General features: G+C 39.4%; 1 protein-coding gene across 1 annotated transcript in view; it reads right to left on the bottom strand.

Annotated features, from left to right (window-relative positions):
- Positions 1–2,312: 2,312 nt before the first annotated feature.
- LOC121406062 overlaps positions 2,313–3,063 on the bottom strand; it is a 6,910-nt gene continuing 6,159 nt past the window's right edge. The window contains exon 4 of the mRNA XM_041597070.1: positions 2,313–2,542. Coding sequence (XP_041453004.1) covers positions 2,351–2,542 — 192 coding nt within the window. The 3' untranslated portion in view covers positions 2,313–2,350. The remainder of the gene's footprint in view (positions 2,543–3,063) is intronic.

Here is a 3,063-nt window from a genome sequence, read left to right as displayed (position 1 = left end):
GGGACGTTCAAGGAAGGTAGAATACACAAACACAATATATTCGAAAATCTTTTATACAAAATCTAACACAAAAGCATCCCAATCATTGACCGTACCGATCTACCCTTCCATAAGCGAAATATAAGTTTTGTATCAATAGGCCCGTCTGCACCATACCGAGTTTTAAAATTAGCGCGCTATTTCTGATCCGGCAAAATTATCCCTATCTGAACAATCTCGAGGTTATTTGTAATGGAAAATACGTTTGATACATCGTGAGACAACTGGGGGCGTTTCATGAAAGGACTTGTCAGACATTTTATCCGACAAGTACCAGTTTATCCGACAGTTACCATAGGAACAGTGCCTCTCAGCCAATCAGAATCAAGGAAAGATGTCAGATCTGACAACTTGTCAGATGAAAATATTGATGAAACGCTCCCCTGGTTATTTCTTCTACTCAACAATTGTTGTTTTGGTCAATCACCCCCTCCATCGCGGCGACGTCTCAGCAGTCGCGGATATCATTAGTCTCCGAGACGTCGCAGCAACTGATGGAGACTTCTCGGAGACGTCGCGGAGACTAGAAACAGTCTCCAAAATATTAAACATGTTCAATCTTCTTGCGACTCCTCGGAGACTCTTTAATTTTCATGAGACGTCTCAGAGATGTCGCGGAGACGTCTCTGCAACTAGCAAAATTTGTAGTCGCGAACTAGTTTCAAGCCCAGTGAGATACCCCCTTTAGTGTGACTTGTTATGTGAAATGGGATCTGAAACAATTTATCTGTGGTACTTCGCAGGCTTCGACTGTGTGATTGGGTTTTAAGTTTTAGTAATTCTGTAACGTATATAATGTGGGGCTTGACCGACTAATGATTTATATACAATTAACAGAATTTTGAATGAAATTCTTGGGCGTACAGGCAACCAGTGGAGTTCTCTCAGAAGAGGTGTAGTGGAACTGAACTTTGGGACACGGTAGATAAGTCTTGCACATGAATTTTGGACTCTTTGTAACTTAGAAATAAGACTATCGGGCATTCCAAACAACAAACCATTACAGTAGTCAAGCTTACTTGTAATCAGAGCATGTGCTACCAGTTTGATACTTTCTTGATCAAAGTATTTGCGAATGCGCCAAAGGTTATACAGGAGGTAATATGTTGATTTGCATACATTCGTGACTTGGGTTTCCATATTGAGGTTTGTATCAAATCAAGTTCCTTGCGGTATCAGAGGGATTGACATTGGATACTCCAATTTCTATACAGTTGATATTAATTTTAGAGATCTGCTGTGAGGTGCCAATGAGCAAAAATTCACTTTTGCTATCATTTAATTTCAGATTATTACCGAGCATCCAGCTACGAATAAAAATGATACATTGTTCTAGCCTTGAAACACTTGTGTCTGCGGAGGTAGAAGATGGCCTAAAAGATATATACAATTGTGTGTCGTCGGCATAACAATGACAAGAAACTTCGGGAAAATTATTCTAGGTGCTTTTAATAAGGCTACTTGTGTATAATGCAAAAAGCAAGGGACCGAGTCGTGAGCCCTGGGGCACGCCAAAAGGTACTGGGAAAGAATCTGAGACAGTACCATCAATAACAACTTTTTGATGCCGATCAGACAAGTATGACTTGATCCAGTTGAGAGCAACACCATTGATACCGAAACAATTATGCAAAATTTCCAAAAGTCTGGTACAATTCCAAAAGTCTAATACAATCAAACATTTGATTCGAGAAATAAATACTAAATTAAATAGTTACACGCAGGCACAAGTGGAAGTAGTACTTTTTGTAACAATTATTAATGAGAAATAAAAGTGTATTCACTGGGAATAACAATGCAATCTAGGAAGTATGATATTACTAGAAAGTTATTAGAATTGAATATCTTTATACAAGAATGCTTGTATTTTGAAATTGGTTGTTTGTAGATTGATATTGCACAGGTTTGAAATAAAATTGAATGATCTGGGTTTATATATGGTAAAATAAAATCAAACTAAAGTCACGCAATCGCTACTCAAATTGTGATCAAATTAATATCATTCATGATTAAAAGTAATCAATATACGCGATCAGTGGTCGTTAGCGTTCACGTTATGCCACGAATAAATCACGAATCAGCACCCTGAGATTAATATCTCATATAAAATGTGCATCATATTACTCTGCAATAAAGGATTTATATCTGTGGAGTTGTAGTAGTAGTAGTATTTATTTCCGTATTAAAAGCACAATTATATACAATAAAATACGGTGGATAGCCCACATTCAGCGTGACTGGCACAGTGAGGCTGGTCTAAAGCAGCCGTTGTGTCAAGTAGAAGTCGAAATATGATCGAAAAGATGACCTATTATTCTTCAGGAAATGGAACGACGTCGTCCACGTTGCACTCGTTATGATCGCAACACTGTGTGTATCTCTCATAACCGCCTTTTATGGCGATGGCCTCATCGCACACGACTCCGTCTGGTTGGCAACCACGGATGACCTCCATCGAATAAATACGCGTTGCTTCTAGGTCTACAAGGTTCCTCACTCGAGTCTAAAGTGATAAAAAATGATGATGCATTAGTAACTTGTTTGGTGATGGAACGATTTTTTTTTACGTAGGGGTGCTGGGGTAAATTTGAAAAGTAAAATAAAAGGGGGTGTTGCACTACAAAATGAAGGCAATTTTAGGTTAAAATTTTCAATTTTTACACATCTACCAGAATACCTTGGGGTGCTGCACATGGAGAATGCTACACGCAGCACCGCCTCTCCCCCGGGGGGGGGGGGGGTCATAGGCGGTGGAAGCGGGGGGGGGGGGGGGACGTGTCCCCCCTAAATTTGAGGAGGGGGGGCGGTCCCCCCATAAATTTGTTGTTGATTTCCTTTTTTTTTGCTTGTCAATTTATTTTCCTACGTCCCCCTAAAAGTTTTTGGTTGAAAACCTTTTTTTTTTGCTTGTCAAATTTTTTTTGGTACTACTAGTACTACTGCTACTGCTACTACTACTACTACTACTACCACTATACTACTACCACTACTACTACCACTACTACTACCACTACTACCACTCCT

The sequence above is a fragment of the Lytechinus variegatus genome, chromosome 19 (assembly GCF_018143015.1).
Source record: "Lytechinus variegatus isolate NC3 chromosome 19, Lvar_3.0, whole genome shotgun sequence".
In the NCBI taxonomy this organism is placed as follows: domain Eukaryota; kingdom Metazoa; phylum Echinodermata; class Echinoidea; order Temnopleuroida; family Toxopneustidae; genus Lytechinus; species Lytechinus variegatus.
The sequence above is the reverse complement of the archived record's forward strand: the minus strand, read 5'-3'. Positions and strand labels throughout refer to the sequence as shown.